Source organism: Oncorhynchus gorbuscha, linkage group LG23 (genome assembly GCF_021184085.1).
Source record: "Oncorhynchus gorbuscha isolate QuinsamMale2020 ecotype Even-year linkage group LG23, OgorEven_v1.0, whole genome shotgun sequence".
NCBI lineage: Eukaryota > Metazoa > Chordata > Actinopteri > Salmoniformes > Salmonidae > Oncorhynchus > Oncorhynchus gorbuscha.
Window position 1 is genome coordinate 20,532,886 of NC_060195.1, and position 27,534 is coordinate 20,560,419.

The 27,534-nt window shown below is 44.4% G+C and overlaps 1 protein-coding gene across 2 annotated transcripts; it reads left to right on the forward strand.

Annotated features, from left to right (window-relative positions):
- Nucleotides 1–691: 691 nt before the first annotated feature.
- Nucleotides 692–27,534, forward strand: ints6l (integrator complex subunit 6 like). 2 transcript variants are annotated; one of them, XR_006834559.1, is made up of 19 exons: nt 692–987; nt 1,104–1,181; nt 10,961–11,110; nt 11,884–11,973; nt 12,718–12,901; nt 15,263–15,391; nt 15,598–15,761; nt 16,694–16,846; nt 17,353–17,485; nt 19,045–19,139; nt 19,269–19,379; nt 19,667–19,882; nt 20,077–20,203; nt 21,699–21,841; nt 21,963–22,194; nt 22,696–23,100; nt 24,094–24,187; nt 25,388–25,555; nt 25,590–27,534. XR_006834559.1 is itself a non-coding variant. In XM_046324329.1 (18 exons), the coding sequence occupies exons 1-18, from the start codon at nt 877–879 to the stop codon at nt 25,494–25,496; spliced, it is 2,724 nt and encodes a 907-aa protein (XP_046180285.1). In that variant the 5' UTR covers nt 692–876; the 3' UTR covers nt 25,497–27,534. The 2 variants fall into 2 exon arrangements, 1 of the variants encoding a protein (XP_046180285.1); XM_046324329.1 differs by having other exon boundaries at nt 25,388–27,534.

Consider the following 27,534-nt stretch of genomic DNA (forward strand, 5'->3'; position numbering starts at 1 on the left):
AAAAGGTTTTGGTAAACAGTGTGGCTCCTACTGTCTTTAAAACGTGTTCTACAGAAATTACACAACGATTCCCAAGTAGCAGAAACATAAAATAAGGAGCCATGATGAGGCAGCAGCAGAACATTCACCTTCGTGCAAGCACGCATTCGTACTGGAGCTTTTGCATTTTGCAATATGGCGCTTCGAGGTGCTGCTTGCACAGAGATTTAACATGGAGGGGAAGGTGAGGGAAGGCACGATTATTATCAAAATCGTACGGTGATGCGACTCTCTCGCACCCTCCCCCACCAAGACAGCAAAACGGGAACGAGGGATGGGGGGTCGTCGTCCTTTATGCTCAACTATCCCATACCACTAATTAATACTCGCAAATTATGAGGTCATATTGCTTTTTTAGTATATGTTGTATATATGTGAAGTCATTACAACGTTATACTATGCAGAATAGAGTGGCCATATCATCAATATTTGTATTAATGTATCTTTTTGCAACAGTACATGTATCCCCTCTCTGAATGATCCTCTGCTTAGCAGAACAAGAACCGAGAAACCATCTCGACCTCATTATTACATATTTATGCACGGCAGGGAGTGGCCACTGTGGTCAGGCTCAACCAATACGATCGCAGCGGTGAAAGGAAGGCGTTTCACTCTGTTCGGAAGATAACTTCTCTAACAGCGCTAACCCAGCAGTGCTTAGGAAAGACAGATAGAGTCAGGCAGCGGCAAGGGGTGGCTGTACGACCCTCTTTTGGGGGGGGTCTGATTATTACAAAAAAATATACACACATATATGCATGCCCCGGCCGCAAGATAGGTCATATGACGATAATAGGTATTTTAGAAAGCATATAGCTATATATCTATACATTTAAGATGCCTATTTTACTTTTCCTGATAGACACGTCCGCTTCTATGAATCAGCGCACTTATTTGGGTACGACGTATCTGGACATTGCTAAAGGCGCGGTTGAGATCTTTATGAAGGTAAAGAATCATTTTACCCCAATTTTTTTCAGCTTACTATTTGCCTTGATAGTGTTGAGGGTCCCTTTGACATATTCAGTCGAAATTAACATGTATTGTGTCGTTTTCTTTAACAGCTGCGTGCCCGAGACCCGGCTAGTAGAGGCGACAGGTACATGCTAGTTACATTCGATGATCCACCATACGGAGTTAAGGTAAATAAATACTGTTAAAATGTTTTATATGTGATTAAGGCGCGGATATTTTGCTGGCAGTGAGACTTTACTGTCCCTCTGGTTTGTAGCTGCGGGTTGGGCGGCCTCCCGGTGGCGAAAACGGCAAATTTTTGTAAAAAATATCCGCAGACCGGTGCAGCGCTGCCTCTGAACATGGCGGACATTTTGCTTTTGTGTTGGGAGAGCTCTCGGGCGCTGAGATGGAGGCGGAGAGATATATTATCTATCGTGACGTCTCTATTTCTGTGGGCTAACTCATCCTGGATTGGTCAACTGGCCTGCACCTCTTCACGAGTCCTCCTGCACTCATTCGTTCTGTGGCTGAACTCTATGCACTCGCATTGGCCAATGTGGACTGGGCGACTCAAACTTATTGGATTTGACAAAACCTCCTTTATCATAGAACATGATAATGTTCACACGACACTCAATATTTTCATCTAAATCTGAGTTTACACCGTAAGGTGCCCATTCTGTAGTTTACACTATCATAACTTCATAATGATCAAATGCCCTTATAAAGTGTCAACATCATAACCTCCCCCAGTCTATACACACCATCATTATTAAAATGGTTAATGTGAAGGTTAAAGGTTAGGATAGGGAGGTCTCAAGGATCAGGATAGAGATGACCATTTCCCAATGCCCCCACCCTCAGCCTTGCACTCATAGTATAAACAGGGTCCCTTTTCTTATATAAAAATAAAACATCCTAACCCATGCCAATAATTAAGCAACAGGCAGAGGCAGCAGGTAGTAATGTTTACATAATCAAATCAAATTTTATCAAATCAAATTTCATGTAATAATGTGGCATAGGCACATAAGCACATATGACTCCTTATGGGTAGTTATAGACTGTTGTTTCTGCCACCACCGTGCAAGCAGTACCGGTGCACTAAGTCTGGAACCAACAGGACCCTGAACAGCTTCTACCCCCATAAGACTACTAAATCGTTAGTAAAAATAGTTGACCAATAGCTACCCGGACTATCTGCATTGACTCTTTTTGACTCATCACATATGCTGCTGTTACTAATGTTTGTTATCTATCTTGTTGCCTAGTTACTTTATCCCTACCTATATGTACTTATCTACCTAAATTACCTTGTACCCCTTCACATTGACTTGGCGCTGGTACCCCGCGTATATAACCAAGCTATCGTTACTCATTGTATATTTATTATTACTTTTATTATTACATGTTTTACCTTTTCTATTATTTCTCCATTTTTTTCTCTCTGCAATTTGGGAACGGCCCCGTAAATTAACATTTCACTGTTAGTTTACACATGTTGTTTATAAGGCATGTGATAAATACAATTTGATTTGTTTTGGTATCCAATTCAAATCTGCCCCAAAGCAGGAAAAGATGGAGTGAAATATGTTCTCCATTTTAGTGTATGTGAGTGGCAGCTAACACCAATGCTCTCAAACATGGAAATAATATTTCAATGACAAGTTCTCTCAGTTTACAAAACAATTAGATGTGACTGTTCGAATGAACCCATATGAATCATGCAGTCACTGCAGCAGCTAGCTTTATCATTGGGATGTCAGTGTAACATTACACCAGACTTAGGAACATGAATAAGCAGTTGGGGCTAACTTGCTGTCAAGTATCTGACAGCATTTTTACATTTGAGTCTTTTAGCAGACACTCTTATCCAGAGTGACTTACAGTTAGTGCATTCATCTTAAGATAACCATGTATTAATCCTATATGAATTCACTGTCACATGTCTATTCATGCACTCTTGTTGGGGATGGGCACATATTTTGTATAATAGTCAAATGAGTAGTGCTGAAGTGCATTGCATGTAGCCTATGTTATAATGAATGTGTAAAGGCCAAGTGTATGAAACTGCATTGTTGCTTCTTTCATGTGCAACGTTGCCGATGTGCAGAAGGTGTGCCTGCATCAGTGTATGCTGCTGTAGTTTTGTGGTTTGACAGTGACAGTACTGTAGAGTGGCTTATTCCCTGGCACTTCATTAGCTTTGTCTCTCTGGCAGGTGGCCAGACATCCTCCCAGGGCTTTTCTACACCCCCCTCCCTCCAATGCATACACATATCGCCTCCTCCTTCTCCAGGTCTTCTTCCTCTCCATCCAAGGATAGGTGGTGGTTCATTAGCTATTCCATTTCACATTCCTTGGTGTCAGAGCTTGTTCAGGTTCTGTTTCTGTATTAAATTACCAGATAGGCCTATAAAGCTTAATTTTCTTCAGAATTTTCCTTGAGGGCATTTTTCCTGATTTGTTGCATATTAATGGATTATTATCAAGGGAATTTTGATGAAACTATTCAAAAGCAGAAGTGCTAAGCGTTCTGGGAAATAACTAGCTAACTGCATATCTACTGAATTATTTTCTAGGCACTTTGGAGAGAAAGCTTCTCCCTGTGTTAGGTTTTGACAACCAGACGAACAGATTTTGCCCAACAATAACCCAGCCTGTGATGTCTTGCCTACATTGCCTGGTGCGAGATGGAATCTGACTACTGAACTTCTGCACTTCTACTGAGCAGTGTGGCTGTTTAGCCCTGTTTTATTATTCATAAGCTATTCAGCCACCAATAAGAGAGGAGTTCCATGGAGACGCTGCTAGATAAAGACAATGCTGTCTTTTCCTCCTCCCCCTGAGTTCACTTGTTGTCCCGTTCCTGGACCGTCGAGAGGAAGGTCATTCTTCTCTTCCTCTTCCTCCTCCTGCCCCAGCGCTGAAATTACTTCTCTCACTTGGATTTTTTTTCTCTTTCACACTCCTTTCCTCTCTAGCTTGCCATGTTATTAGGCAGGAGATGTGTACTGTGTGTACGCTATGCATGCTGAAGCAGTTCATCCACGTTCTGTCATAAAGAGCACCTGTTCAACTTCATAAACAAACGTGACAGGGTTAACCGTAAAAGGGTCGACAATTTCATCTTAAATCAGCTATAAATCCCCTTGTTACAGGAGGAATGGAGTCTTGTTGTCTTGTTGTGTTCAACAAGGAGTGGCAATTGAGTTCATTGTTAAAACATTTCTAGCCTGTCAATCTATGGGTAACAGGGTTGACGTGTTATACTCAACCCACTCAGTTTTCCATCACAAAATGGCCAAAAAAAGTACCTGCTTTTACACTATGATTTGACTATTAGATGTTCAATGTTTCTTTTGAAAAAACATTTTGCAAAAGGAATAGTTTCACCACGTTAAAACGAGAGTTCACTTCATGTAATAGGACAGACACAAATGAATCACTAATCACATGAAATAGATATAATGTTCAGGAAAGACTTTGTCAAAGCAACAAGATAACTAGGGCTTTATAATGATAGTGAAAACCTTTGGAAATGTTAGGGTTAAGTGGGTTACAATTTTCCTGGAAGTAACAGAAGGTGCATGGGGGGACATGTCAATATGCTGAATTTTGGCATTTTAGCAAGTCGTTATTCATATTTAAAAAATCTGATTAATTGAATTATCCATGTGGTCTATATTACAGACCACTTCATTTAATATAACAGGCTTTTAAAATGAAATAACAAAGGGATGCAAAAGGCAGTCTTTTCGTGAAATGACTCCAAATGTTTAACATTGTGTTATAATCATTCAGGCTTGTGTTTACACATACCTGACCGGTACATCCAGGGCTATCATTCAGTAATACAATGTGCATATAAGGAAGACTTCTGCCCTCTTCTTATGGGATTCTGGTTTAGGGCCACACATCCTAATAGTCATTCCTTGACCCTGTCTACTAAGGACTTTACTCCCACTGGGGCCTGTAGCGGGGACTGTAGCGGGGTCTGTAGCGAGGTCTGTAGCGAGGTCTGTAGCGAGGTCTGTAGCGGGGTCTGTAGCGGGGTCTGTAGCGAGGTCTGTAGCGGGGTCTGTAGCGAGGTCTGTAGCGGGGTCTGTAGCGAGGTCTGTAGCGGGGTCTGTAGCGGGGTCTGTAGCGAGGTCTGTAGCGAGGTCTGTAGCGGGGTCTGTAGCGGTCTCTGTAGCGAGGTCTGTAGCGGTGTCTGAAGCGGGGCCTGTAGCGAGGTCATGTAGCGAGGTCTGTAGCGGTCTTTGTAGCGAGGTCTGTAGCGGGGCCTGTAGCGAGGTCTGTAGCGGGGCCTGTAGCGAGGTCTGTAGCGAGGTCTGTAGCGAGGTCTGTAGCGAGGTCTGTAGCGGGGCCTGTAGCGGGGTCTGTAGCGGGGTCTGTAGCGGGGTCTGTAGCGGGGTCTGTAGCGGTCTCTGTAGCGAGGTCTGTAGCGGTGTCTGAAGCGGGGCCTGTAGCGAGGTCATGTAGCGAGGTCTGTAGCGGTCTTTGTAGCGAGGTCTGTAGCGGGGCCTGTAGCGAGGTCTGTAGCGGGGCCTGTAGTGAGGTCTGTAGCGAGGTCTGTAGCGAGGTCTGTAGCGAGGGAGGTCGTGTAGCGAGGTCTGTAGCGAGGTCTGTAGCGGGGCCTGTAGCGAGGTCGTGTAGCGAGGTCTGTAGCGGTCTCTGTAGCGAGGTCTGTAGTGGGGCCTGTAGCGAGGTCTGTAGCGGTCTCTGTAGCGAGGCCTGTAGCGAGGTCTCGGTGGCGGGGCCTGTAGCGAGGTCTGTAGCGAGGTCTGTAGCGGGGTCTGTAGCGGGGCCTGTAGCGAGGTCTGTAGCGGGGTCTGTAGCGGGGCCTGTAGCGAGGTCTGTAGCGGTCTCTGTAGCGAGGTCTGTAGCGGGGCCTGTCGCGAGGTCTGTAGCGAGGTCTGTAGCGGTCTCTGTAGCGAGGTCTGTAGCGGTCTCTGTAGCGAGGTCTGTAGCGGTCTCTGTAGCGAGGTCTGTAGCGGGGTCTGTAGCGGGGTCTGTAGCGTTCTGTAGCGAGGTCTGTAGCGGGGCCTGTCGCGAGGTCTGTAGCGAGGTCTGTAGCGGTCTCTGTAGCGAGGTCTGTAGCGGGATCTGTAGCGAGGTCTGTAGCGGTCTCTGCAGCGAGGTCTGTAGCGGGGTCTGTAGCGAGGTCTGTAGCGGGGTCTGAAGCGTTCTGTAGCGGGGTCTGTACTCGTGCCTGAAACCTACTCCGCTTCACTGGCTGTGAGTCTGTGACCCCTTCCCTTTGCCTTCCATATGATCACAGCTCTTTGGGCTTGTTAAGCAGCCTAGCTTTCACTGCAGTGATAGCTCTGATTTCTACCATGCTCACGCTGCTCTCATCTCCTGCTCTCATGACCAGTTAGTTCATCACCACCCTTCTGAGTCAGAAATGCACAATGACATGATGCTTTCTTTTTCCATTCTACTGAATGGGTATTGCTGCTTTCTGGTGGTGCTGTCTTGCCTGCTCAAGTTCCATGAATCAAGACCTCATCACGTGCCTTCAACCTGGCACATTTTGGGTCTGCTCCTTAACTAAAGGATCATGAGAACTTAATGTTTTTTATTTATAGGAGTCTGCTTTCCCATAACTGGGGCTTTTGCGTGGAACAAGTTGTTATCTGTCTGTTTATGGAAAGCGGTCTCCTGTCCTGCAGTCAGTATGTGCAGGAACCCAGCATGACTTAGCCTAGGCCCCAGCTGCTGTATCCTGGCTTATAGACTGCCACTGTTCTATCGGGGGGTGGGGGGACCTAGCTATATTCAGCTGCTATACCCTGGCTCATAGACTACCACTGTTAAATTGGGGGTGGGGGGGCTTAGCTATATACAGACACAAGTACATATAACAGTTTTTGATAATAAATCATTCATGATGATGTAATCACTTTTTTCATTGTGAATTTGATGTTGTCTTTTTCTTGGCACTCTAACTCGGTGTCTGGGTTGCCGAGAGACATTTGAAGACGATGATGTCAGTGCTGTAGGCTAGCTCTATGTCTTGTGTCATGTTGTATTCCTGTTTCACCACATGGCATGAAGCACAGCCCACAAATAAATAGCCTAGCACAATATAATGTTGACAATTCAGTCTCAATATCCTAACCCTTCCCCAAACGCCACAACATCAGCATAGTGGAGCACATTTTTTTCTAATGCATTGAGCCTCTCACTCTTTTTCATGTCTCCCTCCACCTGTTTTCCCTCCCTTTCCCACCCCACCCACCAGACAAGGTTGTCTTAAAACAAGGGACTCTGGTTGCACACTTATACAGCCTATAATGAATAGTTGATTTGGAGTGGGGGGAAAGAAGGTTGGACAGGTAAAATTGAATTACTCTTTCGTTTTAATTATTGAGTGTGAGTTAAGAGTTCTACAGCCTGCCAGTAGAGTTTTGTCTTCAGTTCTACAGCCTGCCAGTAGGACTTTGTCTTCAGTTCTACGGCCTGCGAGTAGGACTTTGTCTTCAGTTCTACGGCCTGCGAGTAGGACTTTGTCTTCAGTTCTACAGCCTGCCAGTAGGACTTTGTCTTCAGTTCTACGGCCTGCCAGTAGGGCTTTGTCTTCAGTTCTACAGCCTACCAGTAGGGCTTTGTCTTCAGTTCTACAGCCTACCAGTAGGGCTTTGTCTTCAGTTCTACAGCCTACCAGTAGGGCTTTGTCTTCAGTTCTACAGCCTACCAGTAGGGCTTTGTCTTCAGTTCTACAGCCTGCCAGTAGAGTTTTGTCTTCAGTTCTACAGCCTGCCAGTAGGGCTTTCTCTTCAGTTCTACAGCCTACCAGTAGGGCTTTGTCTTCAGTTCTACAGCCTACCAGTAGGGCTTTGTCTTCAGTTCTACAGCCTACCAGTAGGGCTTTGTCTGCAGTTCTACAGCCTACCAGTAGGGCTTTGTCTTCAGTTCTACAGCCTACCAGTAGGGCTTTGTCTTCAGTTCTACAGCCTACCAGTAGGGCTTTGTCTTCAGTTCTACAGCCTGCCAGTAGAGTTTTGTCTTCAGTTCTACAGCCTGCCAGTAGAGTTTTGTCTTCAGTTCTACAGCCTGCCAGTAGGGCTTTCTCTTCAGTTCTACAGCCTACCAGTAGGGCTTTGTCTTCAGTTCTACAGCCTACCAGTAGGGCTTTGTCTTCAGTTCTACAGCCTACCAGTAGGGCTTTGTCTTCAGTTCTACAGCCTACCAGTAGGGCTTTGTCTTCAGTTCTACAGCCTACCAGTAGGGCTTTGTCTTCAGTTCTACAGCCTACCAGTAGGGCTTTGTCTTCAGTTCTACAGCCTGCCAGTAGAGTTTTGTCTTCAGTTCTACAGCCTGCCAGTAGGGCTTTCTCTTCAGTTCTACAGCCTACCAGTAGGGCTTTGTCTTCAGTTCTACAGCCTACCAGTAGGGCTTTGTCTTCAGTTCTACAGCCTACCAGTAGGGCTTTGTCTTCAGTTCTACAGCCTACCAGTAGGGCTTTGTCTTCAGTTCTACAGCCTGCCAGTAGAGTTTTGTCTTCAGTTCTACAGCCTGCCAGTAGGGCTTTGTCTTCAGTTCTACAGCATGCCAGTAGAGTTTTGTCTTCAGTTCTACAGCCTGCCAGTAGGGCTTTGTCTTCAGTTCTACAGCCTACCAGTAGGGCTTTGTCTTCAGTTCTACAGCCTGCCAGTAGGGCTTTGTCTTCAGTTCTACAGCCTACCAGTAGGGCTTTGTCTTCAGTTCTACAGCCTGCCAGTAGGATTTTGTCTTCACTTCTACAGCCTTCTTTATTTATTTATTTTTGTTCAACCTTTATTTAACTAGGCAAGTCTGTTAAGAACAAATTCTTATTGACAATGATGGCCTACAGCGGCCAAACCCGGAGGATGCTGGGCCAATTGCAATTCTTCTACAGTGAAGGAATGCAACATGCTACTTCACATATACAATTGCTTTAGCATTGTTTTATGCTATTTTTCACTACTTCATAATTACATTGGAGTAAACACAATCTAGAGGTTAGATGTAATAACTTATGCCTTGTATCCAAGGACTACAAACACTTAAAAGTTAAGCCAACTCTGTCCTGTTGTATTTCCTGCTCAGTGTCCATGTCACCTCCAAACTCCCACCCTCTATGTCTCTCTTCCTCCTTCTCCTCCTCTCTCTCTTTAGGAAGCATGGTACCGCTTACGGTGGGGCTGGTAAGCCTGCAGGTCATCCGTAGATTAAGCATAATGCTGTAACAGTAAGGTACTTGACCTCAGTGGAGGAAAGAGCGAAAGCAGCCACTCACTCACACTCCCCTACTAGGCTGCTCTCCTACGGGAAAGCCCCGGTCTCGTGGGAAAGCCCTGGTCTCGCGGGAAAGCCCTGGTCTCATAGGAAAGGCCTGGTCTCATATGAAAGCCCTGGTCTCATGGGAATGAGCAGCTTCAGGAAGTGCTTCAGCAAGAGCCAATAGTGGCCATTACTTTGTGTTTTCTGAGATATTTTCTACATAACCAAATTAGCTAAAAGTATCTAACATTGATTGTGAAGCTCAGCAAAGTCACTTATAGATGATTTTAAGATGGTCCGCGAAAAATGCTAATTTTGGTCCCATGACTTGAATGGGATTTGTGCCACAAATGCTTAAACGTGAGCATGTGGAAACCGTGCCATCTAATTAGTACCAATTAGTGTTTTGTCATTTGGGTGATCTAACCCTTTAATATAGAGCCTAATGTATGATAAATATATTTCATCTGTTGTGATAATACATATTTTCTTTAGCCTATATGAGTATGGAGCTTTTACTGTATGTCTTTAACCCAGCACTAATATGTTTAATATGAGTCAGCGTGTGGTTGTCTTTAACCCAGCACTAATATGTTTAATATGAGTCAGTGTGTGGTTGTCTTTAACCCAGCACTAATATGTTTAATATGAGTCAGTGTGTGGTTGTCTTTAACCCAGCACTAATATGTTTAATATGAGTCAGTGTGTGGTTGTCTTTAACCCAGCACTAATATGTTTAATATGAGTCAGTGTGTGGTTGTCTTTAACCCAGCACTAATATGTTTAATATGAGTCAGTGTGTGGTTGTCTTTAACCCAGCACTAATATGTTTAATATGAGTCAGTGTGTGGTTGTCTTTAACCCAGCACTAATATGTTTAATATGAGTCAGTGTGTGGTTGTCTTTAACCCAGCACTAATATGTTTAATATGAGTCAGTGTGTGGTTGTCTTTAACCCAGCACTAATATGTTTAATATGAGTCAGTGTGTGGTTGTCTTTAACCCAGCACTAATATGTTTAATATGAGTCAGTGTGTGGTTGTCTTTAACCCAGCACTAATATGTTTAATATGAGTCAGTGTGTGGTTGTCTTTAACCCAGCACTAATATGTTTAATATGAGTCAGTGTGTGGTTGTCTTTAACCCAGCACTAATATGTTTAATATGAGTCAGTGTGTGGTTGTCTTTAACCCAGCACTAATATGTTTAATATGAGTCAGTGTGTGGTTGTCTTTAACCCAGCACTAATATGTTTAATATGAGTCAGTGTGTGGTTGTCTTTAACCCAGCACTAATATGTTTAATATGAGTCAGTGTGTGGTTGTCTTTAACCCAGCACTAATATGTTTAATATGAGTCAGTGTGTGGTTGTCTTTAACCCAGCACTAATATGTTTAATATGAGTCAGCGTGTTTGCTTGTGCGTGCAAACATGCCTCTGTGCTCTGGGGTCAATGTAATGTAATACTGTCTGTGTATGTGTGTGTAAGAGTGAGCGTGTGGATGTTGTGTCCACTTTCATGACTGGTGTTTATGTGGGTTGATCATGCAGTGTATTGTGATGACGCAAGACTCCCTCTGTCTGCCTGAGTATGTAATGTACTCCATTCCCTTCATGTGTGTGTGTGTGTGTGTGTGTGTGCATGTGTGTGTGTGTGCATGTGTGTGTGTGTTTGTGTGTGTTTGACACACTATCCCTGTGTGTATTTCAGGCGGGCTGGAAAGAGAACCATGCCACGTTTATGAGTGAACTGAAGAATCTGCAGGCGTCTGGACTGACGACTCTGGGTCACGCTCTCCGCGCGGCCTTTGACCTACTCAACCTAAACCGCCTTGTCTCTGGCATCGACAACTATGGACAGGTATTCCTGACACTCAACCCTCTACACCTTTAAATATAACATACTTTAGTATAAAGTACATCACCCAGGTCATAGAAATAGCATGTATTTCCCCAAAAATATCCTATGGAATATCAGGCAATAGTTAACTTGTTTAAACATATTATTATGCACAAGCATTGTGTACAATAGCATGCAATACAGTGCATATATATTTGAGGAATATTCCGTTTGTGTATGTATTTGTGTATATCAGCCAATCAGCCAATATGAGCAGTATTAGACCATTAGGGCTTGGCTTGCGGTGAACATCGGGAGTATGTAAATCTTCTTAGTCTTTCTATGCAGGTAGCATAGTGGTTAGAGAGGTGGGCCAGTAACTGAAAGGTTGCTGGATCTAATCCCAGAACTAACAAGGTAAAAATCTGCCGTTCTGCCCCTGAACAAGGCAGTTAACCTACTGTTCCTCGGTAGGCTGTCATTGTAAATAAGAATTTGTTCTTAACTGACTTGCCTAATTAAATAAAGGTTAAATAAATAAAACATATATATCTAAAAAATCTCGCTGATAGTGTGTGTGTTTGTGTGTAAATAAGAGAACGCTGGCGGTAGGAAGCTCAGCAGCTAAGGAGTTGGACCTGTAGCCTCAAGGTGTCCGGTTCAATTCCTGGGCCGGGCGCTAGAAAAAGGGCAAAATTAATCTGTCCTCACAGAGTACCAAAACAACAATCATCTCTCAGCCTGACCAACAGCAAACAGTTTTTTAACCCATGAACTTCCCTGTCTATCCTCAGGGCCGTAACCCGTTCTTTCTGGAGCCTTCGGTGATCATCACCATCACGGATGGGAACAAGCTGACTCACACCTCTGGGGTGCCGGATGAGGTGAGCGAGGACAATGGTCATTCCTCTGACTGGTTAACTGTAAGTCAGAGGCCGTGCTCATAAAGCGTCTCAAAGTAAAAGTGCTGATCTCGAATCAGGTCCCCCTGTCCATGTGATCTTATTAAGGAAAAACTGATCCTAAGTTAGCACTTCTACTCTGAGAAGCTTGATACATATGGCCCCAGGTTTAAAAGCAGTGGACTGTGGTCCTGGCTAGGTCTAATGAAGAAGGAACAGTTTCACTCTCCAGCCAGTAGAGTTCTACTATGGTCCTGGCTAGTAAGTGAGGCTGTTAAAGAGAGCCCACATTTGAAGCAGGCAAAGAATTTCAGGACATATGATTCTTTATGAGCTGCATGTTATTCCGATGACTCACATTGTCTAAATCGTTATTACACTGTATAAGAAGAATACTACTCATCTGGGCCCAATTAAGATGTCCAGCCAGAGTCTAATAACAAGACAAATTAAATGCTAATCCAATTTTCAAATCTTCCCCACCTCTACATTTTAGTCATTTAGCAGATGCTCTTATCCAGAGCGACTTACAGGAGCAATTAGGTTTAAGTACCTTGCTCAAGGGCACATTATCCATTTTTTTGTTGTTGCCTACTGTAGTCGGCTCAGGGATTTGAACCAGCAACCTTTCTGTTACTGGCCCAATGCTCATAACTGCTAGGCTAATTGCTGCCACCTCTACCACGCCCCTCTCCCTCCTTTGTGCTCCTCCCTCCCTGTCTCCAGCTTCACCTGCCCCTGACCTCACCACTGCCAGGCAGTGAGCTGACCAAGGAGCCATTCCGGTGGGACCAGCGGCTCTTCGCCCTGGTGCTGCGTCTCCCTGGGGCAGCCACGCCCGACAGCGAGCAGCTGGGCAGCGTCCCCAACGACGAGTCTGCCATCACCCAGATGTGTGAGGTCACTGGAGGTAGGATGCCCCCCATAGAAATAGTTAACATCCTGCTTTTACTTCTTGCCCTATGGGTACACTGACAAATGTCTGCCAGTTCAACTATTATGGCATCATTGACTTCAATGGAGACGCCCATTGTACTCATTCTAACTGGCTCTGGGGTGGGACTGTGTCTGTTGTGATGTCAAAATGTGTAATGTATAAAAACACTGATACAATGTCACAGTCTATATATGCTCTCAACAATTTAATGGGTCAACCAACATTTGGGCACAGAGTACCTTCTTCAGGGTCCAGGCTATGTATCATTTAACATTTGCAATGTTTCTAGAGACTGGAAATTAAATCTGCAACTACTTTCTGGAAGATATAGAGTACTAGTCAAAAGTTTGGACACACCTACTCATTCCAGGGTTTTTCTTTATTTTTGCTATTTTCTAAATTGGTGAATAATAGTGAAGACATCACAACTATGAAATAACACACATGGAATCATGTAGTAACCAAAAAGTGTTAAACAAATCTAAATATATTTTATATTTGAGATTCTTCAAAGTAACCACCCTTTGCCTTGATGACAGCTTTGCACACCTTCGGCATTCTCTCAACCAGCTTCATGAGGTAGTCACCTGGAATGTATTTAAATTTACATTTACATTACATTTAAGTCATTTAGCAGACGCTCTTATCCAGAGCGACTTACAAATTGGTGCATTCACCTTATGACATCCAGTGGAACAGTCACTTTACAATAGTGCATCTAAATCTTAAGGGGGGGGGGGGTGAGAGGGATTACTTATCCTAAATTAACCTTGTTAAAAGTTAATTTGTGGAATTTCTGTCATTCTTAATGCGTTTGAGCCAGTCAGTTGTGTTGTGACAAGGTAGGGGTGGTATAGAGAAGATAGCCCTATTTGGTAAAAGACCAAGTCCATATTATGGCAAGAACAGCTCAAATAAGCAAAGAGAAACAACAGTCCATCATTACTTTAAGACATGAAGGTTAGTCAATCCGGAAAATGTAAAGAACTTTGAAAGTTTCTTCAAGTGCAGTCTCAAAAACCGTCAAGCGCTATGATGAAACTGGCTCTCATGGGGACTGCTACAGGAAAAGAAGACACAGATTTACCTCTGCTGCAGAGGATAAGTTCATTAGAGTTACAAGCCTCAGAAATTGCAGCCCAAATATATGCTTCACGGAGTTCAAGAAAGAGACACATCTCACTGCGTGAATCAGGCTTTCATGGTCGAATTGCTGCAAAGAAACCACTACTAAAGGACACCAATAAGAAGAGGAGATTTGCTTGGGCCAAGAAACACGAGCAATGAACATTAGACCGGTGGATATCTTTCATTTGGTCTGATGCGTCCAAATTTGAGATTTTTGGTTCCGACCGCCATGTCTTTGTTAGACTCAAGGTGAACGGATGATCTCGTGATGGCGTGGGGGTGCTTTGCTGATGACACTGTCTGTGACTTATTTAGAATTCAAGGCACACTTAACCAGCATGGCTACCATAGCATTCTGCAGCTATACATCATCCCAGCTGGTTTGGGATTAGTGGGACTAGCATTTGTTTTTCAACAGGATAATGACCCAACACACCTCCAGGCTGTGTAAGGGCTATTTGACCAAGAAGGAGAGTGATGGAGTGCTGCATCAGATGACCTGGCCTCCGCAATCACCCAACCTCAACCCAATTGAGATGGTTTGGGATGAGTTGGACCGCAGAGTAAATGAAAAGCAGCCAAAAAGTGCTCAGCATATGTGGGAACTCCTTCAAGACTGTTTGAAAAGTATTCCAGGTGAAGCTGGTTGAGAGAATGCCAAGAGTGTGCAAAGCTGTCATCAAGGCAAAGGGTGTCTAATTTGAAGAATATAAAATCTAAAATATACTTTGATTTGTTAAGCACTTTTTTGGTTACTACATGATTCCATATGTGTTATCTCATAGTTTTGATGTCTTCACTATTATTCTACAATGTAGATAATAGTCAAAATAAAGAAAAAACCCTTGAATGACTAGGTGTCCAAACTTTTGACTAAGAGTGTACATGCAGAATAACACTAATGCCGGGACGATACCGGTATCACCATACTCCTTAGTATCATGGCAAGGAAACAAAACACGAAGCGGACTTAACCTCTTTAGGAAAACAGCCCTAATGTTGGAAACAACATCGTTATGTTGTCATCTAGAGTCACACAATAATTTACATACAGACGGTTTTTAGAGGACAAATTAACTGCTTCTTGTTTTAATTTTTGTCATGGAAAAGATATTGCAATACTGGTATCATTATAGCCCTTAATAAACAGGTCTTCTCCATCCCTCTGTTTTTGTTCTTCATCCGTCCTACTCTTTCTTTCTCCAGGTCGGTCATACTGTGTACGGACTCAGAGGATGCTGAACCAGTGTCTGGACTCTCTGGTCCAGAAGGTTCTGAGTGGTGTCGTCATTAACTTTGAAAAGACAGGGCCAGATCCGCCTCTGGTAGGCGAAGGTATGTGTTAACAGGAATGCGCTCTAACTTCTTGTGTAAGACTATGTGTGTCACTGATGAAGTGTCCTCTGATGGTCTCAAGGTGACTCTCTCTGACAGTGCTTGACTGATGTGTTCCGAACAGCTGCTTCGGACCTGTGGCTGTTCTTCTGTTTGTGTTCGGTTGAGAAATGGACACCGCATGTTGTTGTTGTTTGGTTCTACAGATGGTATGGTTGACCCGAGCCGGCCCGTGTTGTCCTTCAGCCCACAGCCCTGGCACAGCTGCCACAAGCTCATCTACGTGCGACCCAACCCCAAGACAGGGGTGCCTGTAGGCCACTGGCCCATCCCCGAGTCCTTCTGGCCGGACCAGAACTCCCCCGCTCTGGTGAGAGGATGCCATTAACCCCACAGTTACTGATGCAGTAACACTAACGCAAGCTCATTAGTCCTTCCATTTTGAAATACTAAGATATTGTTTGTGTGATTATTAAGCAGTCAGTTAATGGGTCATGTGAAAGAGGATGAGAGTTAAGCATTATGCTCCTCTTAAATCCAGTACTTGGTGTTAAATGTGGCTCTGCACTGTTGCTCCCTGGGACCTGTAGTTGTCATGGCCTCTGGGACCTGTAGTTGTCCTGGCCCTCTGGAACCTTTAGTTGTCCTGGCCTCTGGGACCTGTAGTTGTCCTGCCCTCTGGGACCTGTAGTTGTCCTGGACTCTGGGACCTATAGTTGTCCTGGCCCTCTGGGACCTATAGTTGTCCTGGCCCTCTGGGACCTATAGTTGTCCTTGCCCTCTGGGACCTATAGTTGTCCTGGCCCTCTGGGACCTATAGTTGTCCTGCCTTCTGGGACCTGTAGTCATGGCCCTCTGGGACCTGACATTGTCCTGGTCCTCTGGGACCTGTAGTCCTGGCCTCTGAGACCTGTAGTCCTGGCCCTTGGCATCCTGTGAATGATTGCTCCTCACTGTGTCTTTATTGCCAAAAACTGGGGGTGAAGTTTGCCTAGGACTCTCTCTCTGTTTTTCTTTCCCTCTGTATATTGACTATCTGTAGTGTTACTGGGGCAGTGCCAAGGACAGAGGGCCAGGGTGGATGCTGACTGACTAGAGTCTGCCAGCACCATCCTACTGTTTAATGTTATGTCTCTACTCCTTTTTCACCCCCCCCCACACACACACACACACACAGTAGTTCCTGTGGTGTCGGCATGGCATTGGTATAGTTTCAGGATGTTTATTTCTCCTCAACAAGGACAACATTGTATGAAATGCTCTAAATGTTCTCTGTCATTCTCTCCCTTTGCCCACCAATAGCCTCCTCGTTCTGCCCACCCCATGGTGCGTTTCACCTGTGTGGACTGTGAGCCCATGGTGATTGACAAGCTGCCCTTTGACAAGTACGAACTGGAGCCCTCGCCACTCACCCAGTATATCCTGGAGAGGAAGTCCCCACACATGTGCTGGCAGGTAGGAGAAATGCTCCCACACACAACCTCAAGGAGTTATGGTGTTTGTATTTCTAGTTATGCTGCGGGATGTTATTTGTGCTGAGCCCTCTCTCTGTTCCTCTCTCTCGCTCCCCCTTTCTCTCTCTCTCTCTCTCTCTGCCTCTCTCTTTTTCCTTCTCTGTTCCTCTCTCTCGCTCCCCCTTTCACTCTCTCTCTCTCTCTCACGCTCTCTTTCTCTCTCTGTTTCTCTCTGTCTCTCGCTCGCCACCCCCCCTCTCTCTCATGCTCTCTCTTTCTCTCTCTGTCTCTCTCTCTTTCTCATTTTCTCTCTGTCTCTCTCTCTCTGTCTTTCTCTCTTTCTCTACCCTCCTCACTGCACCCCCCTGTCTCTCTGTCTCTCTTTCTTCCTGTTTCTCCACTCTCGCTGTCTCCCCTCCCCTCTATCTGTCTCTCTCTCTGTCTGTCTCTCTCTCACTCTCTTGCTGTCTCCCCCAATTCTCTCTCTCTCTGTCTCTTTCCCTGCAGGTCTTTGTGAACAGTAGTGGAAAGCACAGTGACCTAGCCCAGCCCTTTGGCTACCTGAAGGCCAGCACCACTCTCTCCTGTGTCAACCTCTTCGTCATGCCTTACAACTACCCAGTTGTTTTGCCACTCCTTGGTAAGTGAGATTGTGGATGTCTTCTATGCTGAAGCTGTAACAGTCATACATTAGCGACATTTGTGGGGTGTTTCTGTTACATGTATTTGAAATAGGTATTTAAATTACTTTTGAGTATTTTGTCATTTGTGTTTGGAGGCCTGAGTACCTAAATAAAATCCCCATGTATTTGGAAGGCCTGAGTACCTAAATAAAATCCCCATGTATTTGGAATGCCTGAGTACCTAAATAAAATCCCCACGTATTTGGAAGGCCTGAGTACCTAAATAAAATCCCCATGTATTTGGAATGCCTGAGTACCTAAATAAAATCCCCACGTATTTGGAAGGCCTGAGTACCTGACCAAAATCCCCATGTATTTGGAAGGCCTGAGGTTCTGACTAAAATCACCATGTATTAGGAGGCCTGAGTACATGACCAAAATCACCATGTATTTGGAAGGCCGGAGTACCTGACTAAAATCCCCATGTATTTGGAAGGCCTAAGAACCTGACTAAAATCCCCATGTATTTGGAAGGCCTCAGTACCTAAATAAAATCCCCATGTATTTGGAAGGCCTCAGTACCTAAATAAAATCCCCATGTATTTGGAAGGCCTCAGTACCTAAATAAAATCCCCATGTATTTGGAAGGCCTCAGTACCTAAATAAAATCCCCATGTATTTGGAAGGCCTCAGTACCTAAATAAAATCCCCATGTATTTGGAAGGCCTGAGAACCTAACTAAAATCCTCATGTATTTGGAAGGCCTGAGTACCTGACTAAAATCCCCATGTATTTGGAAGGCCTGAGAACCTGACTAAAATCACCATGTATTTGGAAGACCTGAGTACCTGACCAATATCCCCATGTATTTGGAAGGCCTGAGTACCTGACCAAAATCACAATGTATTTGTAAGAATATACTTCGGAGAATGGTATTTTTTATTTTCAAAATATATTATAATGCTTCAGAATTTTGATACCCCAAATTTGCTGCATTTGTTTAAGAAATGTTAGGTCACTATCGTGTTGCCCTGAGAGGTGTTGGTAGAGGAGGAGTGAGGATAATGCCGTGAATATGGTCCCAAAGGTGGAAGTGAACTCTTGTTTTTTGATATTGCCATACTATCACTACACTCTCTGTCATTTGGGAAGTGAGTCCTGTACCTCAACTTTATATCAAACCCCTTTATGCCTCCATCTGCACCTCTGATTACGTGATACTCATGGTAAGGTATGGAATCTCATTTCTGACACCAATGCAGTGTATGTTGAGTAATAGGGTCCACAAAGCTCTGAAGACTAACAATATATGAACTCGGCTATTGGTACTGTTCGTGTAAGCCGAAGGTCACAGGTTGTTTTATGGCCTATTTAAGGTTGCTATGTGCAAATGTATGTATTTCAATTAAATAAAATAAAAATACCCAGTTTTGTGTAGATTATTTAGATACATTGGTCTTAAGGGTATTTTGTAACAAGATACTTTCTGATTGCCCATCTCTGGGTGTTCTTGTATGATTATGCTTGTCTCAGGTCTTTTTCCTCTTCCCAACCCCCAACCCTGCTGTCTTCACAGATGACCTGTTTAAAGTGCACAAACTGAAGCCAAACCTAAAGTGGCGGCAGGCCTTTGAGATCTACCTGAAGACCATGCCTCCTTACTTTCTCTTGGTAATGTACTGTTCTTGGTCAATGTCATATATGTAAATATATATTTGTATCCATATGTGCTTTATGTATTTCATGTTTGTTTGATGGTGATGCACTTTCTCTATGGGCTCTCTCTGTGTTTCCATACAGCCATTGAAGAAGGCTCTGCGAATGATGGGAGCGCCCAACCTCATCTCCGACAACATGGACTGTGGCCTCAGCTACAGTGTCATCTCCTACCTAAAGAAGCTTAGCCAGCAGGTGGGGCTTCCCTTCACCTGGGTAGCATCCCAAATGGCACCATATTCTCTATGTAGTGCACTACTTTGACCAGGGCCCAAAGTAGTACACTATATAGGGAATAGGGTGCCATTTGGGACGCACACCTAGACTTAGTATATATCTATAGATTTCAAAGTTTGTACAACGTGATATGTGTTTAACTTATAAGGGTCACTTATGTGGGTCTGAATACACTTTAGGAGCACACCCAGCTGGTGTGAATTAGTGAATAAAGAACCTGTCTTTGTCTCTTTCTCTATCTGCAGGCAAAGATGGAGTCGGATCGCCTGATCGTGTCTGTAGGGAAGAAGGCTCCCCAAGAGACTGGGATAAAGGTGAAGAACCACTCCAACACCCTGTCCCTGGCCCACCGCAAAGACTTCAAGCAGCTGCTGCAGGGTATCACTGGAGAGATGTCCCTCCGCCTTGCAGACATCAACTTCAAGGAGTTTGCCGGCTTTCAGATTGCACTGCTCAACAAGGTACAGAACTGGCAGGGTGAAACGCTGAGATACCTGAGAGGATAACTGTATCCCAAATGGCACCCTATGCCATATATAGTTTACAACTTTTGACCAGAGCCCGGTGAATAGGGTTCCATTTGGGACACAGACGATGTTCCTAGATTGAAGTGGCAGACAGGGTTTCTGTATCTCATTACTTCCGATCTCTTCAGGATCTAAAGCCTCAGGCGTATCGAAACGCCTATGACATCCCAAGGAGGAACCTTCTGGATCAGCTGACACGGATGCGCTCCAACCTTCTGAGGACTACTCAGAAACTTATCAGAGGACAAGATGAAGGTAGGCAGGCTTGAAAGCTGCTTAACCCCCTAGAGCCGGTTGATGCACTGGTGCGTCAATCAAAGTTACATAATAAAAAAATCCCCATCAAAATCCATCAGTTGAAGCGAGAGATATCAGTTTTTTTTGCATTGGATGCTTCTCAATCCACCGCATCTGCCTGCCGGTGTCACACTTCTGCATCTGTGGTGAAAGGTGACAGAGCGAGAGTGGTGTTTGTCAGACCATGAGACATCCCATCTGTGGTGAAAGGTGACAGAGCTAGAGCGGTGTTTGTCAGACCATGAGACATCCTATCTGTGGTGAAAGGTGACAGAGCTAGAGCGGTGTTTGTCAGACCATGAGACATCCCATCTGTGGTGAAAGGTGACAGAGCGAGAGCGGTGTTTGTCAGACCATGAGACAACCCATCTGTGGTGAGAGGTGACAGAGCGAGAGCGGTGTTTGTCAGACCATGAGACATCCCATCTGTGGTGAAAGGTGACAGAGCGAGAGCGGTGTTTGTCAGACCATGAGACAACCCATCTGTGGTGAGAGGTGACAGAGCGAGAGCGGTGTTTGTCAGACCATGAGACATCCCATCTGTGGTGAAAGGTGACAGAGCGAGAGCGGTGTTTGTCAGACCATGAGACATCCTGAAAATCAGTTTTTTTTGTGTAATCGTCTGTAGTGTCCGAATGGTTTGACCTACAAACCTTTACTCTACGGTCCCCACCAGGTGTCAGGAGACTTGTCGGTACCGACGATGTGCCACCTTCTGTTAGGTAGCGTCCGAACCATTTGGACTACAAACCCCATTGTGGAAAGGGGAGATTCTCATGAACATGGTGGTATTCTCTGTTTTTGCTCTACGACCCCCACACGTGTCGTGGGTCTGAAATGAACCGGTACCGTTTAAAAAAAAGAAATGGAAGTATGAAGGTAGTTTTGTTCCAACCCAAAAAAAGGGCTTAAATATGTGAAAATATATATATATATATATATATATATATCTCTCTCCTGATAAAAAATGGATATATATATATATATATCTCCTAGATTTAGGACAGACACTTCAAAACCTTGTTTCTTATGATTTATTTTGTGACTGTCTTTTTGAAATTAATGAATGTGTTATTCAATGTGTTTCTATGGGCTATAGTAGTAAAGGCGAACATCTATATTTTATCAAAACATTGTTTTATATTATTATTTATACTTAGAGGTCCTAAAATTCAAAATCAAACAGCTAAATGATCCATAGTAAAAATCCATATGTCAGCTTAGTGCCCCCTTCCCCAAAGGCTTTGAATCTAAAGAATGAATCATCAGTTAGATTATTCTTGTCAGTCTATTGACTACAGTATGAAAAGATTATGTAAGAAGTGGGAAAATGTCACATGAACTGTTGATACTAGCCATCCTAAGAATGTTTTTAATTAATACAACAGTGGGCTTTTATGCTGATTGAAATTAAATGAATTTGTTTTGACATTGACTATGTGCTGGTTGTTAGACTACCTTCACAGTATACCCATGGTTCAGATGGGCAACTATCAGGAGTATCTAAAGATGATGCCCTCTCCTCTGAGAGAGATCGACCCAGACCAACCCAAACGCCTGCACACCTTCGGCAACCCATTCAAACAGGACAAGAAGGTACAAACATACACACACGGCAGAGATCAGCAAAAACAACAGTGGTAATAGTATGACATCATAATGATTGTTTGCCAGTCTTTTGCCTACAACCCCTTGGTTTCTTTGTTCTTGATCCCAGGGGATGATGATTGATGAGGCAGATGAGTTTGTAACGGGTCCCCAAAGCAAGAAGAGAGGCATTACTGGGGACCCCAACTCGGGGGCTGCTCTGAAGAGAAGGCGGAGCATGTCCCCTTTACTGCGTCGGCCCCAGACTCCACCAATCATCACCAACCATGTAGTGGGGAAGGGGTCCAATGGGAACGTGGTCCAGGGCCAGCCTGGCATCAAGCCCATCCCACTGCACAAAGGTAGGGGTGAGTTGCTGAGGCTTCGGGCCTGACTGTCTCTCTTGACGCCGACTGACTGGATCCCTCCCAGACCATCAACACTTCCTCTTCTCTCATTTACATTACATTACATTTAAGTCATTTAGCAGACGCTCTTATCCAGAGCGACTTACAAATTGGTGCATTCACATTATGACATCCAACTCCCAGAGAAATTCCCTTCCATCCTGACTGACACATCAACATTTGTTTTTGTTTAAATAATGTTTTTAATGATATGTAGTATGCTCATGGATTTCAGTTTGTATTGATTGCTATATGAGTGTAATAGAACTGGACACATACAGTATGGAAATGGCGGATCTCATTCTACTGAAAGTGTTAGTTAGTGGTCAGAAAATGACATGCAGACATAAAACTTTAACCTCAATATTAAATGGATCTTCATTTAAGACAGTTTCCCTGGTGTGGGTGTTCATCATCTTGATAATGTCATGAAATGTGCTCTTCTGCCCCCCACAGGAGCAGAGGGGAACAGCATGCTGGGCACAGAGAATAACGGGGAGGGGGGTGTGGGGCCTGAATCAGGGGACGGCTGGCCTGGAGTGGTGGTGGACGGTGTGGGAGGGGGCACAAATGCACTCATCCTGGAGGAGAGAGAGAGTGAGAGGCCTGGGATGTGTGCAGGGGACAGTGGGGAGGACAGTGGCGTGGAGGAGGACAGGTTAGGGGAGGGTGGCCTGGATGAGCATCCCCCCTCAGAGAGACAGCAGCAAAGCTGTGAGGGGGACCAGGAGAGAGAGCTGGAGGGAGATGAAAATGGAGCAGACCAAGCTGAGCCTGAGGCGGTCACCATAGCCCCACTAGATGGCAGCAATGCTGAGCTGCGCACACGGGTCATCAAGGAGGTCCGCAAACCTGGCCGCAGTGAGTAGTGATACACATACTACTGTCCCAACGCTGTCGTGTGCAGTGCATTTCTGTCCAGATCACACTTAGAAGAGTACTGAGTCGTGATACACATACTACTTAGAAGAGTACTGAGTCGTGATACACATACTGCTTAGAAGAGTACTGAGTCGTGATACACATACTACTTAGAAGAGTACTGAGTCGTGATACACATACTACTTAGAAGAGTACTGAGTCGTGATACACATACTACTTAGAAGAGTACTGAGTCGTGATACACATACTACTTAGAAGAGTACTGAGTCGTGATACACATACTGCTTAGAAGAGTACTGAGTCGTGATACACATACTACTTAGAAGTGTACTGAGTCGTGATACACATACTACTTAGAAGAGTACTGAGTCGTGATACACATACTACTTAGAAGAGTACTGAGTCGTGATACACATACTACTTAGAAGAGTACTGAGTCGTGATACACATACTGCTTAGAAGAGTACTGAGTCGTGATACACATACTACTTAGAAGAGTACTGAGTCGTGATACACATACTACTTAGAAGAGTACTGAGTCGTGATACACATACTGCTTAGAAGAGTACTGAGTCGTGATACACATACTACTTAGAAGAGTACTGAGTCGTGATAGACATACTACTTAGAAGAGTACTGAGTCGTGATAGACATACTACTTAGAAGAGTACTGAGTCGTGATACACATACTACTTAGAAGAGTACTGAGTCGTGATACCCATACTACTTAGAAGAGTACTGAGTCGTGATACACATACTACTTAGAAGAGTACTGAGTCGTAATACACATACTACTTAGAAGAGTACTGAGTCGTGATACACATACTACTTAGAAAAGTGCTGAGTCGTGTCCCAAACGGCACCCTATTCCCTTTATAGTGTAGGGCTCTGGACAAAACTAGAAAAGTCCCTTATCTTCCATCTGCTGGACCACCTCCACTGATCCCTGACTGTGCCTGTCCTTGTTCCCAGACTATGAGACCATATTCAGGCTGCTGGAGGAGGTGAAGGGGTCTGTGACGGTCCAGAGGTACTTCATCCATCACGCGATCAAGGAGGCTGCCAGGTGAGACCGTCTGTCTGTCTGTCTGTCTGTCTGTCTGTCTGTCTGTCTGTCTGTCTGTCTGTCTGTCTGTCTGTCTGTCTGTCTGTCTGTCTGTCTGTCTGTCTGTCTGTCTGTCTGTCTGTCTGTCTGTTCACACCAGACTACCCACAGTACAGACTGACACACCGTCTGTCTGTTTACACCAGACTACCCACAGTACAGACTGACACACCGTCTGTCTGTTTACACCAGACTACCCACAGTACAGACTGACACACCGTCTGTCTGTTTACACCAGACTACCCACAGTACAGACTGACACACCGTCTGTCTGTTTACATCAGACTACCCACAGTACAGACTGACACACCGTCTGTCTGTTTACACCAGACTACCCACAGTACAGACTGACACACCGTCTGTCTGTTTACACCAGACTACCCACAGTACAGACTGACACACCGTCTGTCTGTTTACACCAGACTACCCACAGTACAGACTGACACACCGTCTGTCTGTTTACATCAGACTACCCACAGTACAGACTGACACACCGTCTGTCTGTTTACATCAGACTACCCACAGTACAGACTGACACACCGTCTGTCTGTTTACACCAGACTACCCACAGTACAGACTGACACACCGTCTGTCTGTTTACATCAGACTACCCACAGTACAGACTGAGAACAATGAAAACAACACAGTGTAACTAAGCTCCACTGTGTAGGAGAATATTGCTGCAATCTTGCTTTCATCATTCATTCATTATATTAATTTTCAGCAAGGGTGGTTACATCGGTCTGTATGATATTTGGAAATACAAAATGTAAGTTAAGAAATGCAATAAAAAATGCAACTTAAGATAAGGACACTGTTTTTGATTAGAAAGCATAGTAATTCTTCATTTGAAAGCATAGTAAGCTACTTACTTCACTGCTGTTACCCATTTAGAGCTCTAACTGCGATTCCTCCCCAGGTTTAGTGCTGTCAGTACACTGTACACTGCAGACATAAATTGTTGGCCATAAGTACATTGCAGTCATTATTCTGCTTCGTCAAAGCAGTCGTTGCATCCGGTCGTATAACACCTCCACTGCAATGCAGTTGCAAACCTCATGGCCTCGGTTTCCTTCAATTTTTCATCTGTTCTTTTTTCTTTCTATCCCTTTTCCCCCCTCTCTTTCTCTCTCTTTCTCTCTCTCTTTCCGCTCCTCCCAGGTTTAAGAAGCGGGTGCTGATCCAGCAGTTGGAGACAGCTCTGGAGTTGATTGAGGAGAAGGAGCTGCAGCTCCCTGCTGTCCGCCTCAACAACGACCATGGTAGATAGTGAAGAAGTGGCCTGCAGGGGTCCCTGCTCAGAATCACAAAGATATGTACAGGAACAGGGTACTCTCCTTCACAAGACATGGACAGGAACAGGGTACTCTCCTTCACAAGACATGGACAGGAACAGGGTACTCTCCTTCACAAGACATGGACAGGAACAGGGTACTCTCCTTCACAAGACATGGACAGGAACAGGGTACTCTCCTTCACAAGACATGGACAGGAACAGGGTACTCTCCTTAACAAGACATGGACAGGAACAGGGTACTCTCCTTAACAAGACATGGACAGGAACAGGGTACTCTCCTTAATAAGACATGACTTACACATGGTCCAACAACACCCCATAGGATGTAAAGTTGAAAGAAGGAGGCAATAGAGGAGACGACAGAGGGATCTATGTGTTGTGACATTGTGCCTCAACAGCACTCACACATGGAGATGGAATGGTCAGGGGTTATAATTCGGGAGGGAGGAGGAGGGTAGGGCCAGAGCCAGACCAATGTGGAGATGAGTTAAGAGACTCTGGATGTAATCCACTCCAATAGTGACTGATGCCATTGCTGACCATATGGCTAATTCAGTTTGTCCACAGACATTGATTAATTCACACACACACACCATAGACTTAGATAGACATCGCATCATTGTATCTGTCTCTATGCTGTCTGTGAGAGCATGGGCAGTGCCATTGAGGCCATCTCCATTTTGAAGAAGCCCATTTTCTTATTCTACTACTTCTATGAGTTGGTAAACAAACTGAAAGGGTGCATACTGTCCTCTAGAATGTGTTGTTTGAACAGGTATAAAGCCAAGGTTTTGCTCACAAGTGTAATTATTTGGCTTGTCCCTTCATGTGATCCTTCCTGAACCCATAGGAAGTCCCACCCAGCTGACTACTTCAAAATGGTGAAAGTCCTTAATGGCACTGCCCATGCTCAAACTGGCTTTTGGGCACTAGTTCTCTATATTTCTCTATGACACACACACACACCTTTTAAATCAGGTCTTAGTGCAGTTCTGATTAGTCATTATAGGACAGGAAGGATTTTTCATGTGAGGCATGTAATAATGGAACTCTTATTACAGCAATTTTACATGTAGTGTAATTACTAGTAATACTGGTAATGACTATTGACAATATAGCTGTAGGACAACTGTGCTCACATTACAGTTTAGAGCAATAAGGATATCTGCTGACTGATCAGAAGGTTTAACATTAGCCTATTTATGTTTGGCCTAAATATATACATTTGATGTAAGAAACACACTGTGTACTAACTACATAGGCGTTGTGGCTCACATGAGAAATCTGATCTACCTCAAGTCTTCTAGGTGTTGGAGTGCTGTGGGTATTTTGTGCTGCATATGGGCCTGCAGTACAATAATACCATGTCAAATCACATACTGACCTAAGATGCCCTCCATGGATCAACTGTCCCAGCATGGGAGCTGTTCTCAAAGCAATAGCACACTTCATGTAGGTTATGTTCAGTAACGTGTGGACTTGGTTCAGTAAAACATTGGACGCTAGCTTTTGGGGTCCATCTTGAGGGACTAGAGCCTGGCCTGCTGTCTCCACTCTCTCTCTCCCTGCCTTCTCCTCGGCAGTCTAGTGCACTATATACGGAATAGGGTGCCATTTTGGAAGCGCCCCAAGTGTCACAGTCTCCCCATTGATTCTCCCCTGGAAGAACTGTGTGGTCAACCAAAATCTCTGCTCCCCGTTCGTCGGTCACCTTTTTCTGGACTAGCACAGCTTGGGAACAACCAACCTTCTGTATTTCAGAGAACAAACACAAGCTACCCATTTCTCTTTTGTCTTCCCCCCCAAAGTTTCTTTTTAAAATGAAAGATTGTATTTTATTGTTCATAAATCTAAACTATTTTTGGATGGTGTTCATACCAGAACATAAAAAAAGAGAATATTTTAAGAGTAAAAGTTGTATAAAGGCCATTTTGTTAACTGTTATATATATATATAACATTGAAAATGTACAATTCTTTTTTAAATAAACAAAAAATAAAACAAACAAATG